Raw genomic sequence first — 25911 nt, forward strand, 5'->3', positions numbered from 1 at the left:
TTGAGGGTGGGAGTAGAGGAAGAACTCTTCCGCCTGATGGGATAGTAAAGAGGACTGGACTTGCAGGATCCACCTTTACTCTTCTTGTTGGGTGTGAGTTTGACAACTAGTGGGGAGATTAAGAGCGGGGCTCGAACTCACTAACTGTGAGATCATGGCCTGGGCTGAAGTCGAATGCTTAACCGACTGAGACACCCAGGTGCCTCATTCATCCATATACTTTTAATCTGTACAGATATGTCTTTATATTTAAAGTGGGTTTCTTGTAAACAACATATTGTTGAGTCTTGGGTTTTGATCCACTCTGACAATCTTTCTTTTGATTGGTGCATTTTGACATTCAAAGTAAGTCTTGATATAGTTGGATTAATAATCTGTCACATTGGTTATTGTTTTCTGTTTGTTGCCCTTGTACTTTGTTCCTATTTTTGCCTTCCACCCATTTTCTCCCTTTTGTAGTTAAAAAAAAAAAAAGTTTATCTGTTTTGAGAGAGGGAGAGAAATAAAGAGCAAGCAGAGGAGGGGCAGAGGGAGGGAGACAGAGAATCCAAGCAGGCTCAGCACAGAGCCGGACTCAGGGCTTGAACTCACCACACGTGAGATCGTGACTTGAGCTGAAATTAAGAGTGAGGTGCTTAACCAACTAAGGCATCCAGGTACCCCTCCCTTTTGTAGTTTTAATTGAGCATTTTATGCATTCCATTTTCTCTCCTTTCTTAACAGTTGTACTTGTTTACTTTGGGGGTTGCCCTGGAGCTTACAGTATACATCTACAGCTAATCTAAATCCACTTTCAGATACTACCATTTCACAGGGAGTGTGTGTGCCTCAATATAACAAAATAATACTAATTCCTCTGTCTCCTTCCTTGCATCGTTCCTGTTATTCATTTTAATATATTCACACACATATATACTCTAATACATTGTTGCTGTTTTTTGACAAATTGTAATCTGTTAGATAATAATAAGACAATTCTTTTTTTAATTTTTTAAAATGTTATTTATTTTTGAGACAGAAACAGAGCATGAGCAGGGGAGGGGCAGAGAGAGAGACACACACACACACAGAATCTGAAGCAGGCTCCAGGCTATGGGCTGTCAGCACAGAGCCCGATGCGGGGCTCGAACTCACGGACTGTGAGATCATGACCCGAGTTGAAGTGACGCCCAACCAACTGAGCCACCCAGGTGCCCCAAGACAATTCTTATTTTACCTTCACTTCTTCCTTTTCTGATGCTCTTCCTTTCGTTGTAGATCTGAGATTCTGAGCTATATACCATTTTCCTTCTCTCTAAAGAACTTTTAACATTTCTTTCAAGGCAGGTCTACTAGCAACAAACTCTCCATTTTCGCTTGAGAAATTCTTTATTTCTCCACTTTTGAAGGATAACTTCACGGGGTACAAAGTTCTAGATTTGTGGGTTTTTTCCTCTCTCAACACTTTAAATACTGCACTCCACTCTTACATGGTTTCTGAGAAATTGGATGTCGTTATCTTTGCTCCTCTAGAAATAAAGTGTTTCCTTTCTCTGACTTGTTTCAGAGTTGTTGTTGTTGTTGTTTTTTTTTTCTATCTCTATTATCTGTTGTTTGAAAATACTATTTCTGGGTGTAGTTTTTTCTTTTAGCATCTTTCCTGCTTGGTGTTCTCTTAGCTTGCTGGATCTGTACCTGGATGTCTAAATTTGGGTAAATTTGGGGGAAATTATCAGTCGCTATTGTTTCAAGCATTACTTCCATTCCTTTTGGTATTTCTTTCCTTCTGGCATCATCATTATGTACCTGTCACACCTTTTCAGTTGTTCCATAGTCGTGAGCTTTATGAAACAAAGTTTTCAATGTAAACATAAATTTATATATAATTACCTTAATTTTGCATTCTTTTGTACATGGTGAGGTTTGAAAGATACAGAGTGGAGTCTTGAATCATTTCCCTCTCACGTATCACTCCCAAACTGTTTTCTTTCCATTTCCTATTCTATAATGCTTGTCAGCCTTTCTAAAGTTCAAGTTTCTCAATGAGCCACGTGGTTTGAAGATTACATGATGAAAAGATGACCTCAAGCAAGAAAGCCTACCAGCAGACTGCCTTTGGACCTGAACTGCAACTCTTCCGTGGTCCCCAGCCTGTTGGCCTGCTCGGTAGATTTTCCACTTGCCGGGCCATCACAAATGCTTTAGCTAATTCTTTAAAACACATATCCACTCCCAGCCCTCCACACCTCTCTCTACACACACACCCTGATGCTTCTCTGGAGAGCCCAATACACCACAGAACTGAACACTTAAAAATGGCAAGATAGTAAATTTTATGTGTACTTTACACAAAAAATTTTTTAAATGCTTTAGAAACTTTTATGATACAAAGATATAGCTTAAAGACACTACTAGAAAAAAAGAAGCCAAACAAGAATCTTCCAAGAAAGGTGTTTCAGATGGTTCAAGATTTTTTATTGATAATGAATTCATATGAAACTGAATTTAAATTTATTTTATCTAAACTTCACTTTCCATTCTAAACAACTCTTACGCTCAGTGATTATTAGCACCTTTGTTGTTTATGAACAGGGCAGCTCTAATACATAACACAGAGCCTTGCCGGTTATCCAGTGCCATGCTTCTGCACACACAACATGGACAATACTAAAAATACATATACGCGCTTAGTAAACACAGCTATACACGAGTAAGCGTAGCATTCTATTTATATAAAATTCTAGAAAATGCAAATGACAGTGCCCACCTGGGGATAGCAAGTTGCGTAGGACTGGGAGAGAGAGAGTACAAGGGGCCGATGGAAACTATATATAGGGGTTATCGATTATTCATTATCATGGCTCTGGCAATGCTCCCATTGTGCATACATATATGAAAATATATCCTACACTTTCAATAAATGCAGTTAAATGTATGTCAATACCTCCATAAAGCTCTTAAGAAATAAAGATAACCATATAAAATCTGGATCTCCTCTTCCTCCCGAAATATCACATCTGGCGAAGCTGTACTGACTCTATTGACACCCTTCCCAATATCTTATTAACTCTGATTCTTTCTCAAAACAGAAGGAAATGCTGACAAATGAGGAAACTATGCTAAGCAAAATAAGCCAGTCACGAAAAGACAAATACCGTATGATTCCACTTACATGAGGTCTCCAGAGCAGTCAAATCCATAGAGACACAGTATAAAAACATAGCTGCCAGGTGTGGTGGGTGGCGGGCAGAAGCTTGTCTCGTGGGTCTAGTTTCAATTTTGCCAGATGAAAGGAATTCTGGAAATAGGTTGCACAAATGTGTAAAATTTTTAACACTACTAAGTGCACAGAGACAGGGTAAGCTGTGCTAGGTGTGCACAACACACATGTAAAATAAAGAACTATATTACAGTGGTTCCCAGGGATAAATGAGAGCCGGTATTTGGCTGAAGTCTTTCCCCCTTTGCAATGTTCTCTGGTGTGAACTTTTTGGGGCCAAAAGAGGTTGGACTTTTAGATGAACAAACGCCCGTATTTGTTGCACAGATAAGGTGTTCTTCCATCGTGAATTCTCTGAAGTGGAATGGGGCTGGAGTTGCACCTAAAGACCACACTGACTACACTCCAAGGTCTTCCTCCAGTGACCTCTTGATGTCTAATGAATGGCGAACTGCACCAAAACAATTTCCCACGTTCACTACCCAGCAAAACCTTGGATTGTGAGTAACTTGTTCTGCAACTATTGCTCAAGACTAGCAAATATTTCTCATGAATTTTAACTTGATAAACGAGCTATGTCTTGCAATACAAGTAGTAAGTGACGCTGAACATTCCATGATCACAACTGGGCCAGTGGTTCTTGAAATTTGCTTTGATATATGGGTGCTCCGGATTGCAAGCATGTTTCTGGAAGGAATTATACTCTCAAACCAAGGTTTTACTGTACTTCTAAGGTGCTTCTCCAGGGTAATGAGCTTAAAATGGTACCTAAAAGATTCACCATATTCTCCACATTTACAAGTTGCTTTACGAGTGTAATTCTCCACTAATGGGTGGGAGTTGTATCTAAAACCTTCTCCACATTTATGGTGCTCATAGATCTGTCTTCATTGTGGATTTTCTGGTGATGAATGAGGTGGGACTTTCTAATGAAGGCCTTCTGACATTTGCCACACTCATACGGCCTTTCTCCAGTGTGGATTTTCTGATGCTCAACAAGTATATGCTTGTGGCTAAAGGCTTTCCCGCATTCACTGCACTCATAAGGCCTCTCTCCAGTGTGATTTCTCCAGTGTTTAATAAGGTTGGAGTTGTACCGAAAGAACTTCCCACACACGCTGCACTCATAAGGCCTTTCACCAGTGTGAACTCTCTTATGTCTAATGAGTCTGCAGTGGTACCTAAAGGATTTCCCACATTCGCTGCACTCATAAGGCCTTTCTCCAGTGTGATTTTGCCAATGTTTCATGAGTTTGGACTTGTACCTAAAGAATTCCCCACACAAGCTGCACTCATAAGGCCTCTCTCCAGTGTGAACTCTTTGATGTCTAATGAGCGTAGAGGTGTACCTAAAGAATTTCCCACATTCCCTGCACTCATAAGGCCTTTCTCCAGTGTGAACCCTCTGATGTTTAATGAGTGTGGAATTGTACCTAAAGAACTTGCCACATTCGTTGCACTCATAAGGCTTCTCTGCAGTGTGAACTCTCTGATGTCTAATGAACGTGGAGCTGTACCTGAAAAATTTCCCACATTTGCTGCATTCATAAGGCCTTTCTCCAGTATGAACCCTCTCGTGTCGTATGAGTCTATAGTTGTACCTAAAGAATTTTCCACATTCTCTACATTCATAAGGCCTTTCTCCATTGTGAAGTTTCTGATGTTTCATGAAGTTGGCATTGTACTTAAAGAATTCCCCACATTTGCTACATTCATAAGGGCTTAATCCAGTGTGAACTCTCTGGTGACTAACGAGTGTGGAGTTGTACCGAAAGAATTTCCCACATTCACTGCACTTAAAAGGCCTTTCTCCAGTGTGGATTTTCTGGTGCTGAACAAGGTGGAACTTTCTAACGAAGGCCATCCCACATTTGCTGCACTCGTAAGGTCTAACGCCAGTGTGGATTTTCTGGTGCTCACCAAGTACCTGTTTTTGCCTGAAGGCCTTCCCGCACTGAATGCACTTGTAATCACTCTGTCCGCTTCCAAAGGCCTCCCCGCACGCGGGGCCCCTGTGTGGTTTCAATGCACTGCGAGGGGTCAGGTGCTGGGGCAGGCCTGTGCCGGCCGGAAAGTCCTTCCCGTCTTTGCAGCACGTGCAGCTACTCTCTGCCACGTGAACACTGTCGTTCGTTGCAGAGGAAGGCCTCCCCTCCTCCCTTCTAGAAAACTGGTCTTCAATCCATTCCTTTCGGCTTGCCCCACAAATATATAGTTCCCGATCAGAGTACATTCCATCCTGCTCAGCCAAGGGCAACATGTCTTTCTCACACTGGGCCTCCTGGACGGAAGAGTCTGGCTTTGGAGTCCTGACCTGTGATGCCTCCTCGTCCTGTGCTCCATGCCAACAACCTATAAGCAGAGAAATGCTGGTCAATCGCAGGCCAACTTTGGGACAAGACAGCCTCATCGGGAATTCGTGTCGGACACACCCACGAATGAAGCCATGGGACTGCTCATGGGCCAAGGGGCCTCGAGATGGTGAGAGGAAGGCCCGCTGTGCAGAGCTCAGCCTGGCCAGCGCCCACGATGGGACAGCCCTGACTATGGGGAAGGACACAAGGTGGGGGGGGCTGTCTCAGTCCATGTGGGCTACTATGACAAAACACCACAGACTGGGTGGCTTATTATAAACAATAGCGATTTATTTCTCGCAGTCCTGGAGGCTGGATCAGGGTGCCGGCATGGTGGGGTGAGGGTCCTCTTCCGGGCTGCCAGCTTCTGTGTCCTCACATAGCTCAAGGGGCTGAGGGGTCGGTGGGGTCTCTTCTACAAGGGCACTAACTCCACCCATGAGAGCTCTGCCCTCACGACCCGGGCGCCGTCTCCTAACACCACCACGCTGGGCACGAGGTTTGCAACACAGGAATCAGTGGTGGGGAGTGAGAGCACAAACACTTAAAACACAGCAGGTGGTGTGTAGGGAGGGGAGGCAGGGATTCAGGTCACTCCTGGGCAAAGGGCTATGTCTGCTGGTGACTGGTGAGCACTGTGTAGGAAACGGTAGACAGACTAGAAATACCTACCTAACCACAACAGAGACACTGTAATTCAAAAACTATTTAAGGATACACACAGACCTCACAATATCCTATGTACAGTCGGATGTTGGAGAGCCTGTGAAGGCAGTGATGAGACAGAAAATTAGAGGTGAAGGCTAACAGGTGTTGGATTGTGGCAGAAAGGGGATCAGAATTCAGAGTAGAAGTGAAAATGGGAAAGAAAAGGTAGAAATGAGGTCTGGTGGGGCGCCTGGTTGGCTCAGTTGGCTAAGTGTTCAACTTCAGTTCAGTTCATGATTTTGTACTTCATGGGTTTGAGCCAGTGTCGGGCTCTGTGCTGACAGCTCAGAGCCTGGACCCTGCTTCGGATTCTGTGTCTCCCCCTCTCCCTGCCCTGCTTGCACTCTGTTTCTCTCTCTCTCAAAAATAAATAAATGTTAAAAAAAAAGAAAAGAAAAGAAATGAAGTCTGGCCTGTCCTGACACCAAACGATGGTGGACAAAGGACAGATTCCCAGCTCTGACACACATCTTTCCCCAGCCCCATGGCACCAGGGCCACGTGCTTTTGAGTGCCTCTTGCCACTGATGTAGTAATGCCGGCCTATTAGGTACCCAGGGTCCTCCCCGTGGCTCAAGGTGAGCACTGATGTGGCACCTGAAACAGGCCAGGCCTCAGTGAAAGAAAGGAAAAGGAATGGCCAGCACACGACCAGAGCAACTCAACACAGGACATCTGACATCTTAAACTTCCAAGAACTTCACAGGAGACACTGTAGAAACAACACAGTGTGCCCTCAAATTAGTAACTAGGTTGGTGCCTGCCATTCCTGGCACAGGCAGGAGGACCCAAGAAATGTCAGCAGGAGGAAGGGGGAAAGCCTGGGGCACTGTGGTTCCAAGCATCTAGACTAAGTGACCACATCAGGGACAAGCCAGGCCTGAGGGATCTCTCAGACAAACGTGAACATCTCTGACTTCTGAGCCCTGGGACCTGCTGGGGAGGAGCGGGTGCAGGGCACACAGCCCAGTCCTGCCAGGAGACCAGGAGAGGAAGAAGGACCCTTGGTCTTGTGGGAAGGACAGAGCTACCCCTGGGGAAAAGGGGCAGAACAGAGCCCAGCCCAAGACGCGGGGCTCAGTGTGAGGGCCTTACCTAGGGAGGACAGAAGCGCCAAGTTCTCCATCATCACAGCACGGTACAGGAGTCTCTGAGCTCCATCAAGGAGGCCCCACTCTTCCTGGGAGAAGTGTATGGCCACGTCCTCAAAGACCACGCGGCTCTGCCAGAATTGGACCGGTTTGGCTCATGAACAGCTTCTTATGTTGACTGTGTCCTGAGAATTCTGTATTTATCTATTGGCCATCCACTAATTACAGGGCTAAACTGACGGTCAAATCTGTTTGGATCTCCTCTGATACCCAGAGCCCACACTCTGAGCCACCTCCTTCACAGACTCACACAAGTCAACACCACCCCTGCCCCCCGCCCTAAATCAACCAGGGCCAGGTACCAGACAACCAGGGCCATCTCTTCTACCCCAGATACACTAAAATTATACAGAATAGCCATCCCTAAGCTTTTCGCCCTACCCTTCCTGCATTTCTCCCACAAAGTCACATAAACTCTGCTAAAATGATTCCCTTTGCTGGTGGTTATGCCTCCTAACCAAATCTGATGCTCCCGTGTGGCCCTGTGTTACATGGTGTGCTCCCACCTCCTCGACAAATAGAATAAAAAACCTTTCAGCGTCATCGGTCTCCACATCATCGCTTGCCTGCTTCCGTGAACTGAAATCCTGTGAGTGTCATTCCTGATACACTTCTCTCCCCTGGACCTTCGGTCCTCCCCCCCACACATCCATCCCTGCTCACCCTCCTCCCCGACTTCCCAACGTCGAAGACTCACCAACTGCTGGTGGCACTGGCGCCTGCTCTCGTTACCACTGATCGCTGTGTTCAGAGCACAGCATGAAGCGAGGAAGACCCCACGTAGCCTGTGGGCTCAGCTATGTGGGCCTCTCCCCATCTCCCGCTGGCCAGTTTCCCTGGGGTTCCCCGGGTCTGACTCTCCAGTGAACTCGGACTCGTCCCTTTCCCTTAAGCACCTGGAGCTATCCACACTCCTCTTTACCTGCATATCGCTCCTGGGACTCCTCTCCCTCCCGACGCTGACCCCTCCACAGACACCCCCCAGACACCCCGGGCCCACGATGGCATTTCCTTCACTTCCCCAGAGGCCATTCTGCACATGGAACCCAGGCAGTGCATGGAGATGCATCCAGGATCCAATTCAGGCCCAGTTCTGCCCCTGAACACAGGGAGTCCCCAGGTCCCCCAGCGCCAGGCCCTGCTTCTTGCTTCATCCTCAGCCACCCTGCCCACGTGAGGACCTCACATACCTTCAGCCCCTGCACCTTCTCTATTCCACCCACCGCCCCATAACCAACTGTCCCATAAGTAATCAGAACCTCCCCGTCTCCTTTGAAGGCCAGGGACACTCATGTCGCACCCACACACCCATCCACGTTAGGTCTGGCAGCTCTTCAAGCTGATCCACCGCCCCCTTAACATCTAGCTCATGTGCACGCCGGTCTCAGAAGACTTTCTCGCTCCTACCCCACCATCTCTCCCTCTCTGTTCTGTCTCTGTCTCTCACACACACTCACACACAGACACTCAGATTCCTCAGCTTTAGGGGGCCTGGAACCCCACCCAGGTGCCCAATCAAGGAACCCCGTACTCAGGCCACACCCTTTGGCCCATCCCTGCTCCCCTAATGGCATCGCCCCCACGACCTAGCGATGCTACCTCCTGGAGCTGGTCCACAGCTCCTCCGAGCCCACACCCAGCCCCCACACTGCGGCTGCCTCCAACCTGAATCTATCCCCGGAGCTCCAGACCTCCAGAGCTCCAGACCTCCGTGTCAAAGTGCCCACGTGACCCCTCCCCTTGGGGCCCCTGGAATATCTGAGACTAGAGAAAAATGGAGTCTTCACATTCCACCTGGAAAGTCCTCATACAGCTGACTTCCTCCATTTTAGTTGAAGCACCCATCCTTGCAAACGAGGCCAAAAACCCGGGGCACCCCAACCCTTCCCTCTATCCCACCTCCTCATCTCCCCGAGTCTCTCCATCACAAAGTATGAGCAGCCCTGATTCAAAATACACCCAGAAACCAGCGACTCCTCTATTTCCACAGCCACCGCTCCCATGTAGCCACAGCACTCACCCGCACTGTCGCCCGGGCCTCCCTACCTTCACCCACACCCCCTACCCCCTGTGTTTTCCACTCCGCAAAGGGAGCCTGTTAAAATCAGGGTCACACCACCTTCCTCTTCTGTTTCAAACCTTTCCTGCTTCCCACCAACCTCAGATTGGAGACCCCAAACCCCAGCTGTCACTGAAGGTCTGGTACCCGTGCACCCCTACCTACCCCCAACCTGGCTTCCCATTCTTACCAGGTACGAGAGACCTGTAGTTTCCCCAACATCCCAGCTAAGTCGCACCTACAGGCATGTGAACATTCTGAATCCTGCGGCCAGGATTCCCTGCCACGTCTTACCACATCACTTGTTAGAAACGGGAACCCCCCCACATACAATCTAATACCAAATGTAGGATCCCGGGCCTGAGGGAAGCACATGGTCCTCAGGTCAAGAGAGCGAGGACAGGAGAAGGCTCCTGTGACAGGCCACTGCCACTCCCTGGGGGCATACACACAGCACGTCAAAACTACCTGGGTGACAATCGGGATGGCTGAAAGGTACGACACCCTCCACTCACCTGCACGGGGTCCATAAGCATTTCTGCCACCGCCATGGGACCCTATGGGAAGGAGACAGGAGACCATGAAAAATGGGTAACCGTGGAAGGATCTTATGAACTGAGCTGGACCACCAGCTGTGCCCTGCCCTGGAGCAAAGTGATCTCAGCCTCATGGTCTAAGTTCAGCTCCTCAAAAAACAGGTTGCCTCTTATGGATGGGGTAACTGAGCATCCATGGGAAACCCTAAGCATCCCTGAGCCTAAGGGGGAAAAGTGCTTATGGGGATAAGAATGCTTTCAACCTCATTGGGTTCATATTGGTACCGAAATGTCAGGAGTACATACTATGTAACAGATCTTACTGTCCATAGAATCCAGTTTTGTGGATTTTCAGGGCAAATGAAGTGCTAGGATTTTGAAATTTAAGGTCTTTATGTTTACTGCTTTTTATGATTTCAGGAAATGTACATCAAACTTTATATTGTAAACAGATTAAAATTAATCTCAAATAAATTATAAAGTGTTTGCATAAGTTTAACTTGTTGAATAGGTTCATTTCTAATTATCTACCCATGTATACATATTTAGAAGAATTTTTTTTAATTTTTTTTTCAACGTTTTTTAATTTATTTTTGGGACAGAGAGAGACAGAGCATGAATGGGGGAGGGGCAGAGAGAGAGGGAGACACAGAATCGGAAACAGGCTCCAGGCTCTGAGCCATCAGCCCAGAGCCGGACGCGGGGCTTGAACTCACGGACCGCAAGATCGTGACCTGGCTGAAGTCGTACGCTTAACCGACTGCGCCACCCAGGCGCCCTAGAAGAATTTTTTTAATGTTTTATTTAGAGACAGAGAGAGAGAGTGAGCAGGGGAGGGGAGGAGAGAGAGCGAGACACAATCCAAAGCAGGCTGCAGGGTCCGAGCTGTCAGTACAGAGCCCGACAGGGGGCTGGAACTTACAAACCGCGAGATCATGACGTGAGCCGAAGTTGGATGCTTAACCCACTGAGCCACCCAAGTGCCCCATACATATTTAGAAGAATATTAACTAGTGCTTAAGTCAATAAATTTTTTATACATTCTTACGTTGGCCAGTTGTAGGGAAAGGTTGGGTACGCAGACAAGCCGCTGGTCCACACAGCGACAAGAACTGCTGCTACTTAATCCTCAGAAGGGGGCTTGTTGGAGGCCCTGGACCGGACAGCGGCTCATCCCACTGGCCCTGAGGGGTAGGGCTGACAAGCATGTCCTGTGTGGGACCCCGCCACTCCATCAGCCTGGAGGACATTTCCCTTGCTCCACAGAGAGTGGTCCTGAGGGTCGGCTGAGCCCACAGGTGTAGAGTCTACACCAGTACACACACTGCCCCACCGAAGGGCAGTTCCTCACCCCACCAAGGCCTCCCTTCCTAGAGATGCAGAAGGATCTCTCCTACAGCAAATCTCTTTTCCGGAGGAAGCATCAGGGATGTCAACGCCTGCTTCCCATGCCCTACCCGCCAACTCTCAGCCCTCAACTCCCTCATCATCTGAAATCATCTTAAGACTCCCTCCTTGGTCGGGTCCTCAGGCCAGGCTCTGGAGCAGTGCACACCCTCCACACCTTGGACAGCTCCAGCCCAGCTCCCTTCCCTGTCCTCCAGACCCTCACATCTACAGACCCACATCATGTCTCCACCCTCAGATATCTCAGCATCAACATGTCCAAACCGAACTCATGATCTCCCCGAAACCTGCCCGCTGGGCTCGCTTCCCCACCTCCGTTCTCTCAGATGATCAGGCAAGGAAGCTCTGACCTGGTCCTTCACTCCCCACTTGTGCTCACAGCCAAAGGCGACGCAGCAGGAAACCCCGTCGGCTCTGTTGCCCGACTGCAGAATCTCCTCGCATCTCCCTCCACGGCCACCGCCCTGGCCCAACCTCCACCATGACTGCCCGGGGTGGTTCCTCAGCAGCCTCCCCGTCCTGCTCTCCCCTATCCTAACCTATCTCTGGGCGCGCACCTCCCACCCCCGCCCTGGACCCCTGACCCCGGAAGATCCCAGCCACGCACTACGCCCCTGCAGGCGACAGTCCGCCCCCGGCCCCTGGGCCCCCGGCCCCGACTCAGGAGCCCCTGCGGGCCCTCCTACGCCCCACCGCAGGGGCGGGACCGGGACCCCGAACCAGGACGCCCTCTGCTCCCGCCCCGGGGGCCTGACTGCTGGGAGCCGAGCGGGCGGGGAGAGGAGGGGCGGGGCGGGCGGCCGAGGGCGCGGGGGTCGCAGCACCCACCTGCGCCGGCTTCACCGGCGCGGCCTCGGCCTCCGACCAGTGGGAAGAGCGGGGCGGGACGCGGCGGGCGACCGGACGGGGGCGAGGGCGCCTCGCAGCCGCCTCAGCGATGAGGACAGCGACTCTCTCCGCGCTCTCCCACTTCGTCACCTCTGCGCCAACCAACCGCCTGAGAAGCCCTGAACCCGTGAAACCGAGAGCAACTAAAACGACCCGGAGAGTGGCGCCGGAAGTCTCGCCCCCCACCCAGTGCGCACGCATGCCAACGTCACCCTCTCGTGTCTTCATTGGCTCAGCCGCCGTCGACACGCACCGCAGACTTATGGGTAATGTGGTTATCCGCCGCCACCACCAACTCCCACCGCGCAGACTAACGCCCTCCTCCCTGCTAGCGGACGAAATGCCGGAGGCTAGTGGGGGGCGCTGGGAAACGCAGTTCCGCTGCTCCGAAGGAGGGGCGGGGGGGAAGGTGTCTGCGCCTGCTTTTAAAGGGGACGGACCCAGATTTCTCGGCGCACAGTCCAGCAGTCACAGAAAGGTTAGGGACCTGTTACTTCACATGCTACGATGCAAGGGAGGTTCCCAAAAGCTACAATGCAAAGGGACACACCACATCAGGACAACGGGTCCACTCAGCGCTGCCAACTACCTCGTCGCTTTTCAAATACAGGCTGAATCTCTGGAGTCTGTTTTAATGAGCCTTGTATTTGTCCCAGGACAAGAAAGAAAAGGCTTCGGACAGAGACATGGAGGGGAAGGTGGGGGCAGCATGATGGGGCAGCGCCCAGGTGGGGAGAACGGGCCAAGCTCTGCCTCGGTTTCCTGGAAAAACCTCTTTCCTGCCTGTGCAGTCAGTCACTGGTTGTGTTTGAACCCAGTGAGTAACACAGTTCTTCAAATACTACTGCTCCTGAGACATTTTTCAATTTCAGATTAAGAATCTGAAATCTGGAAAGAATAGTAACTTAATACACGCCATCTTCTGCCAGGACGGTGTGGCCCCTTCCCTAAGTCGAGGCACCCGTAGGAAAGGAGCAGCCTGTCCTACAAAGGTGACGGATCCACTCTCCTGTCCTTGCTGGGAAGTGATTCTCATTTCACCTGAAATTCTACCACTGGTGTCCTTACAGGACGTCGAAATAATCTGTGAAAAACACTTGTGAAACGGAAATTACTGAAAGGTATTAATAACGATCAGTTATTCAAAGAGAGTAGCAGAAATACAGCTGGGGAGACATAACTTGTTCACATTAAAAAAAAAAAAAAAAAAAAAAAAAAAAAAGGAAAGTTGAGATCTTAAGGAAGTTTGCCAGAACGTGAAATCTGAAAAGCCAGAGAATGAAGCTACGCTTATGGCTCTGCTTGAATCTGGCCACACTCAGGTTTTTGTCTTTTTTATACTTGAAAACGAGGCTATTAACTGCTTGGAGAGAGAGAGAGAGAGAGAGAGAGAGAGAGAGAGAGAGAGAGAGAGAGAGAGAGAGAGAGAGAGAGAGGAGAGGGAGAGAGAGAGAGAGAGACACTATTTTGAAAGGCTTGCCTAGATGGTGAAAATGAACAGGGAAACTGTGCTGTGGGGGGTGTATTTACGTATCTGAGATGCACAGTACGCACCCACTGGGTTTCAGGCTCTCCAGTAGGTGCACGGGACACATCGGGGAGAGAGCTGCCAGCCGCTCTCTGTATCCCGACTGTTCTGTTTTTCTCCATTTGTCCCTTTAGCGTTCATCTGAAGGCCAAACTAACAAAGGTGTGTACTCCTCTCTTCCTAGTCAGTTTTACAGGCTTGCAGAGCTCCTATTACAAACAGCTCAAGAACCAGCCCTAATGTGTGTTTCTGCTTCCTGCCCCACAAAGCATGTCCCCACCTGGGGACTCCCTGACACATCAGTCATAAAGGCATAATCTCAGTGCCCCCTCCCGCCCTGTCCTTCCTGCAGGTGACATGGTTTTGTGCAGACCTCCGAGGTGTGCCAGGCCTCTTATTTCTGGGTATGTAGAGTGTAGCTAAGCTACTTCCTGGTGTCACTGTCTCAGCATCCATTTTGTTCGGCCAAGCGGCCTGCAGGGGACTTTACACTGACATCCACTTCCTCATGGAAGTACATGCCCTAGATTACAGCCTGAAGAGTCACAAGCAAATGTAAGTTCCTGACAGGACTTCCCAAAGGCCCTTGTAATGACCCCACCATTCAGCACCCTGTGCGGTACTTAATAAATGTTAATCTACCAGTCACAACACAGGAGACTGTTGAGTAGCACAACTTGCCTTCCAATGGCATCGACCTCTCCATGTTGCACTCAGTCACCTTTATAAATAAAGACCCTGGCGCAATTCAAAGACATGTCCTGTGTTTAATGATTTGGTCTTGATTCCTATACTGATTTTGTCAGGACACCCTAAATATCCTGTATTCAGGTTTTTACAATATGTTACTAAAAAAGTCAGTAGTTAGGAACTTGATTAGTTACTAGCACCTTCTGTAATTTTTGCTCAAACTTCACACTTAAGAGCAACCAGAGAAAGTCAAATATGTACACTTAACAAATCACACAGGATCCCCACTTCTACTTACCCCACCCCCACCCTGCCACTGCACCCTCACACCAGCATCCTACAACCAGGGCACTCCTGAAACCTTTCCTTTTTTCCATTACAGAGCATTCCCCCTCTTCTGTGTGCCTCTAACTTTCTCCCAAAAGCAGGAGATGGTAAACACACAAATATTATTTATAAAGATTAGAACAAAAGTCACTGGAATAGAAAAAAGAAAAACACTAGAGGGGCACCTGGGTGGCTCAGTCAGTTAAGCGTCCGACTTCGGCTCAGGTCATGATCTCACAGTTTGTGAGTTAGAGCCCCGGGTTGGGCTCTGTGCTGACGGCTCAGAGCCTGGAGCCTGCTTCGGGTTCTGTGTCCCCCTCTCTCTCTACCCGTCTCCTACTCCCACTCTGTCTTTCTCTCTCAAAAATAAACACTTAAAAAAAAACTTTTTTAATTAAAAAAAAAAGAAAAAAACACTATAAAAATTGATGAAAATAAAAACCTGGTTCTTTCAAAAAATTATTGAAATTGATAACTTTAGGTAGGTCAAGAACATAAAAGCAACTAAGAAAACCAGGTATGAAGGGGAAATATGATTACTGACCCTGCAGAAATTAAGAGCATCATAAGGAAATATCATGGGCAACTTTACCCATCAAATTTAAACAATTTACAGGAAATGTACAAATTCCTTAAAAGATGATTAAATATGACATAAGAGGAAAATCTAAAGAGAACTACACAAAGTAATAGTAATTGAAAATCTTCCCACAAGGAAATCCCAAGCCCAGATCCCTTCAGTAGGGAATTCTACCATTTAAAACAAGAAATGCCACTAGTCTTCACAAATCCTTCCAGAAAATAAAGAAGAAACATTTCCCAACTCATTCTATGAGGTTAAGATTCTTTTGATCTCAAAGTGAGATAGAGACAACACAAGAAAACTACAGACCAATTAACCCTTATCTATAAAGATATCAGATACATGAAAATTATCAGAAAAGGGCATCTGGGTGGCTCAGTAGGTTAAGCATCTGACTCTTGATTTCGGCTCAGGTCATGCTCTCACAGTCATGAGATTAGGCCCTGCACTAGGCTCCATGCTGGGCTTGGAGACTGCTTGGGATTCTCTCCCTTTCTGTCTAATCCTTCCCTGCTCATACATTCTCTTTCTCTCTCAAAATAAATAAACATTAAAGAATGTATGAAAATTATCAGAAAATCTGATTTTGCTGCATATCTTGAGAATAATACATCATGACCAAGTGGGATTTGTCTGGGGAATGCAAGATGGGTTGATTTAACATCTGAAAATTAAAATTAATCAATGGAATACACCATATGAAGAGAATAAGAGACAAAAAAAAAAAAAAAAAAAAACCACCACATACATGATCATCTCAACAGATGCAAAAATTGAAACTCAGAGCCCAGAAATAGGTCAACACAAATACCATCCACCTATCTCTGACAAAGAAGCAAGGACAACTCCATGGAGAAAGGATAATCTTTTCAAAGTGTGGTGCTAGAAGTGAAAAGCCACAAGTAAAAACAATGAATCCATATACAGAACTTTCACTTTTCACAAAATTTCACTCAAAATGGGTTATAGATCTAAGTTTAAAATACAAAACTTTATGACCCCTAGAAGATACCATAGGAGAAAACACGTGACCTTATGCTTGGTGGTAAATTTTGAGATACGACACCAAAATCACAATTTATTAAGAAAAATGGGATAAGCTGCAGTTGATTAAAAAAATGTCTTCATGGTGCACCTGGGTGGCTCAGTTGGTTGAACATCCAACTCTTGATTTCGGCTGAGATGGCGATCCCAGGGTCATCAGATGGACCTCAATGGAGCCTGGCTTCAGGCTCCGTACTGTGTGTGGAGCCGGTTTAAGATTCTCTCTCCCTCTACCCTACCCTGCTAGTGCGCTCCCTCTCTCTCCCTCCCTCTCAAAAAAAAAAAGTCTTCTCCATAAAAGACAAAGTTAGGGGAATATGAAAAAATGCTCAACATTTGTCATTAGAAAAATGAGATGGGGTGCCTGGGTGGCTCAGTCAGTTGAGCGTCCGACTTCGGCTCAGGTCGTGATCTCACAGTTCATGAGTATGAGCCCCGCATCGGGCTCTGTGCTGACATTTCAGAGCCTGGCGCCTGCTTCTGAGTCTGTGTATCCCTCTCTCTCTGCCTCATCCCCACTTATGCTCTATCTCTATCTTAAAATAAAATAAAAACATTAAAAAAAAGAAAAAGAAAAATGAGATAAAAAACAACAAAATTTTAAAAATTACATTCCATTATGTATCTACTTGAATGGCTAAAATCGAAAATAATGACATCATCAATGCCTGGAAACAAAAACTCTTATTCTTGCTTGTGGAAAATAGTAATAGCACAGCACTTTCGGAGTGCAGCTTGGCAGTTTCTCATAAACCTAATATACTGTGACCATGGAATGTGGGAATCATGCTTCTTGGCATATACACAAACGAGCTGAGAAGTTACGTTCACACAATACCGCCACTTGGATGTACAGCATGTTTATGCATAAATGCCCAAACCTGTAATCAAGATGTCTTTACAAAGGAAAATGAATAAACAAATTTTGGTACATTCATACAAGCAAGATTACTCAGTGATTAAAGAAAATATGCTATCAATTTGAAAATACACAGAGGAAACTTAAATGCATAATACTAAATGAAAGAAGCCAACTGGAAAGGCTACGTGGAGCAGATGATTCCAACTGTAGGACGTTCCAGAAAAGGCAAAACTGTGGATAATAAAAAAGATCAGTGGTTACAGAGGGAACAGACAACCCAGGATGGGAACAAATATTTGCAACCTATATATCCATCTGCTGCAGGGTTAGTCTCCAAAATCTGTAAAACTCCTACAACTCAATGATAAAAAGCTAACAACTGGATTAAAAATTGTTTTTTAATATTCATTTATTTTTGAGAGAGACAGACAGAGTGCAAGCAGGGGAGGGGCAGAGAGAGAGGGAGACAGAATCCGAAGCAGGCTCCAGGCTGTGAACTGTCAGCACAGAGCTCCACGCAGGGCTCGAGCCCATGAAGAAGATCATGACCTGAGCCTAAGTCGGAGGCTTAACCGACTGAGCCACCCAGCGCCCCTAATAACTGGATTTTTTCAATGGGCAAAGGACTTGAACACACATTTCTCCAAAGACATACAAATGGTCAACAGGTATATGAGAAAATACCACTGATCATTGAGTAAATGCAAATCAAAACCGCAATGAGCTATCGCCTCACGTGTGACAGGACAACTATTAGCAACAAAGCAAAACACAGTCTTGCCAATGACGTGGGAAAGCGGAACCCTTGTACACTGTCGGTGGGACCACAAAGTGGTCCAGCTGCTGTGGAGCACATGATGGATGTTCCTCAGAAAAACTAAAAACAGAGTTACCATAGCGGATATCAAAGTCATAATAATAATACTAATAACAATAATAAAAGTAATAAATCCGAAGACTTGGAGAAACTGGAATCCTGCACACTCTTGGTGGGCATATGAAATGGGTACAGAAATATGTAACAGTTCTGCAAAATATTTACACCGAACCAGCACTTTCATTTCTGAGTATTTACCTATAAAGAACGGAAGAGTCTCAAACGGTCTCAAAGGGACCTTGGTACACTCACGCTCATAATATTGTATGTAACAGTCAATCACTGCGGTAAGTCCTTTTCCAGTGTGAACTCTTCAATGCCCAGGAGCGTGGAGCTGCATCTCAAGAACTTCCCAGGATGGCTAAACTCCAAAGGACTTTCTTTGTTCAGTGTGAATTCCCCAGGGTCTAGTGAATGTGAACACCCAAGGAATCTCCAACACGCCTAAGGCCATTCCCTGGTGTGAACTCATGCACACTGAGGTTAGAGCTATACTTAAAAGCATTCCCACATTTGGGGCACTCAGAAGGACTTTTTCCAGGGAAACTCTCCTGTTTAATGAGATTGGCATGCACCCATGGAATTTTCCACCTAAGGCCTTTATCCAGTTTGATTTCCTCAAAGAAGTTTATGTTTGAGGAAGAAGGCGTTCCTATAGTCACTGCACTCATACAGCCATTCCCCAGTGTGGGTTTTCTCACAATCAACAAATATACATTTGTAGCTGAAGCTTTTCCCACATTCACATTTCTAAGAATTTTGTCCACTTTTTTTTTTTTTTTAAAATAAGCTCCATGCCTAAGGTGGGGATTGAAGTCCCAACCCTGAGATCAAGAGCTGCACGCTTGGGGGGGCGCCTGGGTGGTTCAATCAGTTAAGTGTCTGATTTCAGCTCAGGTCACGATCTCATGGTTCATGGGTTCAAGCCCAGCGTTGGGCTCTGTGCTGACAGCTCGGAGCCTGGAGCCTGCTTCGGATTCTGCGTCTCCCTCTCTCTCTCTCAAGAACAAACATTAAAAAAAAAATTTTTTTTTATACTTGTATGCTCAGGGCACCTGGGTGGCTCAGTCACTTAAGCGTCCGAGTCTTGATTTCAGCTCATGATCTCATGGTTCGTGCGTTCAAGCCCCACTTCAGGCTCTGCACTGACAGTTCAGAGCCTGCTTTGGGTTTTCTCTCTCTCCCTCTCTCTCCGCCCCTCCCATGCTCTCTCTCTCTCTCAAAATAAATACATAAACTTAAAAACAAAACCAAAAAAAAAGAGTTACATGCTCTGGGGCGCCTGGGTGGCTCAGTCGGTATTTGACTATTGATTCCCCTCATGGTTCATGGGATCAAGCCCGTGTCAGGCCCTGTGCTAACAGTGTGGAGCCTGCTTGGGATTCTCCCTCCCTCCCTCTCTCTCTGCCCTTCCCAGGCTCAATCGCACACATGCTAGTGAGCACACGCTCTCTCTCAAAATAAACTTAAAAAAAAAAAAAAAAAAAAGAGTTGCATGCCTTACTGACTGAGCCAACCCGGTGCCCCAATTTTGTTCACTTCTAAAGTTCTCTGCACCCACCGAGTCCCTGTGTTGTTCCCACTCATTATGAAGGGCCTGCTCTTGGAGCCCACCTGGGCTGCCTATAAATCCCTTCACATTTTCAATGCAGATACAGATTCTGTCATGTAACCCCTACAGTTCTTCACAAATGAAGGCCTCCCCTCATCACTCCTGGAAAGTTCCGCTCTAATCCAATGCTTTTGGTGCTGGCAACACTCTCCCCCACAGGCGTACAGGCCTTGCTCGGGGTGTATACCGTCCTGTTCAGCCAAGCGCAAAAGGTCTTTCAAGAGTGAGCTACACGTCTCACAGGGCTGGGCCTCCTGGACGGACGGGCCTGGCTTTGGAGTCCTGACCTGTGATGCTCCTACAGAAACACTGTGCCCTGAAGGGGCCTCCTCGTCCCGGGCTCCATGCCAGCAACCTGTAAACAGAGAAATGCTGGTCAAGCGCACGCTGACCTTGTTGGGACGAGGCAGCTTCCTCGGGAATGTGTGTCGGACACGCCCACGGATGAGGCCAGGGGACTGCTCACAGGCCAGGGGAACTTGAGAAGGTGAAAGGAAGGCCTTCTGTGCAGAGCTCACCCTGGCCAGCGCGCATGATGGGACAGCCCTGACTCTGGGCAAGGACACCAGGGAGAGGTGAGTGCAGGGAGGAGAGGCGGACTCCCTAACTCTCCCTCTGCAAATGACTTTCAACAAGGCCATGGCTGCCGGTGACTGGTGAGCCCTGGGTAGAAGACTGTGTCCACACCCAGAAATGTTCAAGGACCATTTAAGGGTATGCGCAGACTTGCAGGCCATCTTAAGCATAGTTGAAGTCTTGGAGAGCCCTTCAAGGAGGCAACAGAAGGGAATGCGTGACAGGTGGAGGACACAGAAAGGAGCACACGGGGGACACCAAGAGCTGGAAGTCAGAGTAGAAATAACAATGCGGAAGAAAGGGTGTACATGAGGTGTGGACACTGACCCTGGGTCAAAAGTGGGGGACACCAGACAGTTTCCCAATGTGATCTGAATCCAGCTTCAACATACACCCTCACAGCTCTGATGTACTAGGCCCACATCTGGCTGAGCATGTCCCATCCAGCCCTCAGGCACACAGGGCCATCCCTCTTACTGAAGGTGACCAGCTACGTGCGACCCGGCAGAGATCAGAGCTCGGGGAAAGACGACGCATGACCACAACAACCCAACCCATGCCTTCCTACATTCCAGAATTACAAGAGCTTCAGAAGAGGGTCCTGCAGAATCAAGCCAGGGGTCTGCACAAGTAATGACCGTATTTGTGGCTGAGATTCCTGGCACGTGGAGGCCCCCAGAATCATAAAGAGAGGGGATGACCTCGGGCACAGAAGTTGCATTCATCTCGAGAGAGTAACGAGACAAGGGACAGGAGAGGCCACGGCAGTGTCCCTGACAGACTTTGATTTCTGACTCCTAAGCCATACTTTTTGAGGCTTCAGGGCAGCGGAGAACGGGGCACGTGGGGAAAGGTGGTACAGGGTGGTACAGGGCTCACAGCCCAGCCCTGCACCCACAACAAACGTGCCAGGAAAGGAAACAGTACCCACAGCCTTGACAAGATAAGCCCCGATGAGCCCTGGAGGGAGAGGGGGACAGAGCAACGCCCAGCTCAGGAGCACATCTGAGGGCCTTACCTAGTCATGCGTGAAGTGCAGAGCTCTCCAGCATCACACGGCAGTACAGGCATCAGAGTCTCATCGAGGAGGCCCCACTCCCCCTGGGAGAAACATCCGGCAGAGACCACACAGCCCTCGGCAATCGCGCCAGTTCAGTCCATGCAACCTCTGCGTCTAGGGTCTTCAGTCCTCCCCCCTCCGCACCCTCCCCCCACCGTCCCAAAGCGGAAGAGGTGCCGGGCCGGCTGGCACTGGGCCCACTCACTCCCTCCCACTGTGTCTGGCACAAAGTAAACAGGTGGAAAGGGAACAGGAAAGCAAGTGCTAAGCTCTGGGCCAAGCACGGGGGAGCCCCACCCCTTGGGGGTCTCGCAGATCTGGCCTCGCAGACAGCCAAAGTCCGAGTCATCTGTCTGCCATAAATAAATGACCAGCACGGGACCTAGAGCCAACCACTCACACTCCTAGGCTGCTCGTCACTGTATGGACTGTACCTCCCGCACGTCTCCTGTCCCTCCCCTGATGTACCTATTCCCACCCGCTCTGGCTCGCGCTCCATGCATTTCCATGCTATGGTTAAGAGGCCACTCGGCACGTGACATCCAGACAGTGCACGACAAACGCACTCAGCAGTTTTCTTCCCCAGATCACCAGTCTCCTAGGACCAGAAAGCACCTGGCCCTGCTCCTTGCTTCACCCTCACCCTCCAAAGTCTACATGAGGACCTCACAGACCCTCAGCCTCTCATCCTTCTGAAGTGCCACAAACGCTGTCCATTCTCTCCACTCAGAGCCCAGCTATGCGGAGACCTTCACCCCGATCGTTTCAACATTCTGGATTCTGTGCCAGGACACCCCTCCGAATCCTACCCCATCTGTTCTCAGACAGGAAGTGATCCATATAGTCCAGCACCGAATTTAGACCCTGAGTCTGGTGAAACCACAGGCTTTCCAGACCCAGGGAAGCAGAACAGTAGGGGCAGAGTCTCAGGAGAACGGGAGTGGCGCTGGGAAGTGGGGTTCCTGGGCTCCAAACTAAGAGGGGCTGTGATGGGTCCAAAAGGAGCCCTACCAGACTTCCTTGAGGAGCAGTCTAGGATGTCACAGAAATGTTCACAGGGGCGCCTGGGGGACTCAGTCAGTTAAGTGTCCGACTTCAGCTCAGGTCATGATCTTGTGGTGAGTTCGAGCTCCTGTGCTGACAGCTCAGAGCCTGGAGCCTGCTTCAGATTCTGTGTCTCCCTCTCTCTTTGCCCCACCCCTGCTCATGCTCTGTGTGTGTGTGCCTCTCTTCAAAATAAATAAACATTAAAAAAAATTACAGAAATGTTTACAAACCCATTCTTTCAAAATGTGTGAATCACAGCAAATTTCTAAAGGACACACCAATCATACATCATGGTGCCAACTAGGGACCATGAAGGCTGGGACACCCCTCACATACCACTGCAGGTGCCAGAAGCATTCCTGCCGATGCCACGGGGCCCTAGGAGAGGGAGGCCAAGAGTAAGAGGTAAACAGGACAGGATTCTACAGCCTGGGTTACACTGCAGCCTCTGCCCTGCCCTGGAGCAAGCTGACCTGAGCCAGAGGGTCTAAGTGCAGCTCCTGGTAGCTAAAAGCTGTCTCTTACCTGCTCTGTGAACCTGAGGAAGAACTGAACCTCCTTAAATCTCAACGCTTTATCTGTAAGACGTGGATAAGAAAAGGGCTGATGTTGGTATCAAATATAAGTAATACATGCTATGTATGAACTGTATGGGCCACATGATAAAGTTTCGGACGCGTGTCCAATACAAATGAGGAAGCAGGGTTTGAAACGTTTTTAAAAATATTTTTTAGGGACACCTGGGTGGCTCAGTCGGTTAAGCACTAGACTCCAGCTCAGGTCATGATCTCACGGTTTGTGGGTTCCAGTCCCACGCCGGGCTCCATGCTGACAGATCAGAGCCTGGAGCCTGCTTCAGATTCTGTGTCTCCCTCTCTCTCTGCCCCTCCCCTGCTCACACTCTCTCTCAAAAATAAACATTAAAAAAAATTTTTTTTAACTTTAAATGTATTTTAAATGTTCATTTATGTTTTGAGAGAGAGAGAGAGAGAGAGAGAGAGAGAGAGAGAGAGAGAGAATGAATCCCAAGGAGGCTCCTCACTGTTAGCGCAGAGCCTGACACAGGGCTCAAACGCATGAACCAGGAGCTCGTGACCTGAGCAGATATCAAGAGTCAGACGCTTAATGGATTGAGCCACCCAGGTGCCCCGGGTTTGAAACTGTAAATGCTCCTACTTTTAAAGGTTTCAAGAGGACGCCACATATAGTTTTCCACTATAAGCAAATACACATAAACGAACATTTCAGCCAATCATAAACGGTTTGCACATCCAAATATGGATATGAATACGTTTCTAAGCGGCCCTCTATGGACATCTTACAGGGGGATACTGGTTACCTGGTGTCTAAATCAGTAGCTATTTCATACCTACTTACCTGAATGAGCTAAGCAGGCACGTAAGCCACCTGCCTGCTCCCTAATCCTCTCAGGGATGAACTTGACGGGGGGTCCTCGACTGTAGCAGTGGACCATTCCTCTTGCCTGGACAGGCGAGGGCGGCCCGGCAGGGGCAGGGCCCGCCCCAGGCCCCGGCTCCGCTAGCCTAGCTTTCATTCCACAGGAAGTGACCCGGAGGGTATGGTGACCTGCAGGGCAGAGTCTACACAAGCTCACACTTTTGTGTCTACACACACAACTTCTGAACCACCCCACCTACTACAGACACAGTCCAGAATTCCTCCTAGGGCAAATCCGCTCCCTCGTGAAGAACGCATAGAGGCCCAACTCCTCCGTCTCATCCAGTGTCAGCCCCTCCCTCCCTCCCCAGAGCCCTTCGGAACCCTAACACTCACCCTCCTCATCCGGATACCCAGCACCACGAGGACGCCGCCGGAAGTCCCGCCCCGGCAGTGCGCACGCGCACAAGCGTGTCCGCATTCATTGGCTCACTTGGTCGCCACCGCGCGGCGCCTTCTGGGTAGTGTAGTTTGGGAGCCCGTGGAGCGCGCTGCCTCAGAATGAAGGTCCTCCCAGACTTTGGGGATGAAGAGCCAGAACGTGAGCGGCGCCGGGAAATGGAGCTCCGGGGCTGTAAACTGGGAAGGGCGACAATGGGGCTGTAAGGAGCCCTACCGGATGTCCTCGGGATGCAGTCTAGGACGTCACAGATATGTTTACAAACCCATTCTTTCCAATTGTGTGAATCGGAGCAAATTTCCAAAGGGTATACATACAGTGGACACCGTATACCATCGTGTCACTTGGCGTCCGCTCATCCTGGTCAGTTCTCTTGTCAATACACGTAGACTGAAACTTTGGAGTCATGTTTATGGTCTTCAGTAGGTTTGGTCAGGGACAATTAGAAAAGCCCCCAGACATGGTCATGACAGGAAAGTGAGAAGAGAGATATCAGGAGAGGCACTGGTTAGAAAGGGTGACGCTGCACCTCCTTTCCACTGAAAACATCTTTCCTACCTGTATATCAGTGATAGTGTTCCAAGATAGAAAGAAACATTGTTATTCCTATAATACTTATTACTCCGTATGTCATTGGAATATGTTTCTCTCCTTTTAAAGTCTAAAGCTAGGGGCGCCTGGGTGGCTCAGTCCGGTTGTGTCTGACTTCGGTTCAGGTCATGATCTCGCATTCTTTGAGTTCCAGCCCCGCGGCAGGCTCCTACCCTGGAGCCCGCTTCAGATTCTGTCTGTCTGTCTGTCTGTCTCTCTGCCCTTCCCCTGCTCATGCTCTGTCTCTGTCCCAAGAATAAACATTAAAAAATAATAATAAAGTCTAAAACTTATCTGAAGAGAAAAGCGACTTATCGTACTACATTTCTTGCCAGGACAGGGTGTTCTATTCTAATAGTCCAACCATATGCCAAAGGGAGCAACTTACTAACGTTGTAAAGGTTTAGGAATCCATGATCCTTTATCCCTGTTGGTAAGAGATTTATCATTTCCGATGTAATTGCTGCCCCAGTATCAGCAATGGGAGTTGAGATGATCTCTGCAAAACACCTGTGATATAGTAGTTACTGAAAGCTATTAATAATGATTACTTTTCAAAGAAATCTAGTATAAATAGTTATAGAGAAAATGATCTGTGACAGGTGAAAAAATGTTAGGATCTCAGTGAAGATTGAGCCAGAGGCAGTGAAGTTGGAGAAGTCAGAGAATGAAGCTGAACCCACAGCTGTGCTAAAACCTGGACCACACTCAGGGTTTGATCTCCAAAATGCGGCTCTTTTTGAAATTTGAAAACATGAACAGCTTGGTAGTAGAAATAATTACGGTTTCTGGAAATATAAAAATGAATAGGGAAGCTGTATTGTCATGTGCTGCTCTAACAAATATTCAATAATCACCATTTGGGTTTTAGACACAAGAGCAGATACATAGGACGTGGGGAATAGGGTTGCTCTGTGTATGCTGTGCATGTCCTGTATTAAATGACTTTGTTCTG

The 25911-nt window shown here is 48.2% G+C and overlaps 2 protein-coding genes across 5 annotated transcripts in view; both read right to left on the reverse strand.

Annotated features, from left to right (window-relative positions):
* The window catches only part of LOC125152410 (zinc finger protein OZF-like), a 516059-nt gene that overhangs the window by 440887 nt on the left and 49261 nt on the right, over nucleotides 1-25911 (reverse strand). The gene's annotated exons all lie outside the window — the stretch shown is intronic.
* LOC125152419 (zinc finger protein 548-like) overlaps nucleotides 3135-25911 on the reverse strand; it is a 31980-nt gene continuing 9203 nt past the window's right edge. The window contains exons 2-6 of one of the 4 annotated variants that reach the window (XM_047834309.1): nucleotides 21904-21908; nucleotides 11055-11956; nucleotides 9986-10027; nucleotides 7356-7482; nucleotides 3135-5551 (exon numbers count right to left, since the gene is read on the reverse strand). In XM_047834309.1, the coding sequence (XP_047690265.1) occupies nucleotides 4026-5551; nucleotides 7356-7482; nucleotides 9986-10021 (1689 nt within the window). In that variant the 5' untranslated portion in view covers nucleotides 10022-10027; nucleotides 11055-11956; nucleotides 21904-21908 and the 3' untranslated portion in view covers nucleotides 3135-4025. Of the gene's footprint in view, nucleotides 5552-7355; nucleotides 7483-9985; nucleotides 10028-11054; nucleotides 11957-12241; nucleotides 12475-21903; nucleotides 21909-25911 lie in introns of those variants that run through there. The other 3 variants (XM_047834310.1, XM_047834311.1, XM_047834308.1) reach the window with 3 other exon arrangements.

This window comes from Prionailurus viverrinus, chromosome E2 (assembly GCF_022837055.1).
Source record: "Prionailurus viverrinus isolate Anna chromosome E2, UM_Priviv_1.0, whole genome shotgun sequence".
Classification (NCBI taxonomy): domain Eukaryota; kingdom Metazoa; phylum Chordata; class Mammalia; order Carnivora; family Felidae; genus Prionailurus; species Prionailurus viverrinus.